General features: G+C 58.3%; 1 protein-coding gene across 1 annotated transcript in view; it reads left to right on the top strand.

Moving 5' to 3' along the window:
* The window catches only part of Cfap65 (cilia and flagella associated protein 65), a 36,754-nt gene that overhangs the window by 34,542 nt on the left and 1,351 nt on the right, over positions 1-861 (top strand). The window contains exons 32-33 of the mRNA XM_033764647.1: positions 5-191; positions 771-852. Coding sequence (XP_033620538.1) covers positions 5-191; positions 771-852 — 269 coding nt within the window. The remainder of the gene's footprint in view (positions 1-4; positions 192-770; positions 853-861) is intronic.

The raw sequence follows: 861 nt of genomic DNA, 5'->3' as shown, positions 1-861 counted from the left end.
TGGGTGCGGTTGGCACGGAGGGAGGAGGAGGAGGAGGAGAAGGAGGACCTGAAGATGCCCTGGTCGAGGACTGAGCGTGCATCACAGCCGCAGCCCAGTTCCCAGCAGTCCCCACAAAGGCAATGGCAGCAGGACCTGAAAGTCTTGGAGCAGGAGGAGCGACAACAGGATGAGAAGGAGGCCACAAGGAGGTGAGCAGTCTGACCTGAAGAGGATGTGCAAGGAGGCTGTGTACGGAAGGTTCCTAGCGTTCAATAGTATTGGAGGCTGGTCTGCGTTCATCACTTCCTGACTCCAGGTTCAGTGACGTCAGTATGTGGTAGCCTATGGCCTTGGGGCAGTATTTGCAGAATAATGATCTTCATTTCCTCCTTCCAGAGTCGTGTTTGTTAACATTTCCCAGTTTGTCACTACAGGAACCAGGTGACAGTCGGCAACGTCACCTGGGGCTGCATTCTGTCCTTTCTGGGGAACCCCTGGGCCCCACGAAGTCCCTTCTGCACCCCCTCATCACCGCCTTTCTCTAAATCTGACTCTGCGATGCCACCCACATTGCCTGGGTGTGACGCTCACAGATTTTACGGGTCTCTTGCAACTTGGACTCTTTTGGCCACTCGTGGAGCATCTGGGCAATTGCAGCGGGACGCACCGTGGTGCCGGGGGAGGGGCGGCGAGTTCTGCGAATCTGCAGCCGCCAGGGGCTCCCTGTGCACAGGGGACCAGGGAAGCCGTGACCCACCTGCGGCTCTAGCGTCTCTCGCCCCTTGTAGACTTCTCGCCTTCGCCAATCTGCGCGAGTCGCTGCTGGAGAACATGATCCAGAACATCCTGGTGGAGGCGAGCCGCGGGGAGGTGGTGCTC

Source organism: Fukomys damarensis, unplaced genomic scaffold (genome assembly GCF_012274545.1).
Source record: "Fukomys damarensis isolate Sample0158 unplaced genomic scaffold, DMR_v1.0_HiC HiC_scaffold_16, whole genome shotgun sequence".
Lineage (NCBI taxonomy): Eukaryota > Metazoa > Chordata > Mammalia > Rodentia > Bathyergidae > Fukomys > Fukomys damarensis.
The sequence above is the reverse complement of the archived record's forward strand: the minus strand, read 5'-3'. Positions and strand labels throughout refer to the sequence as shown.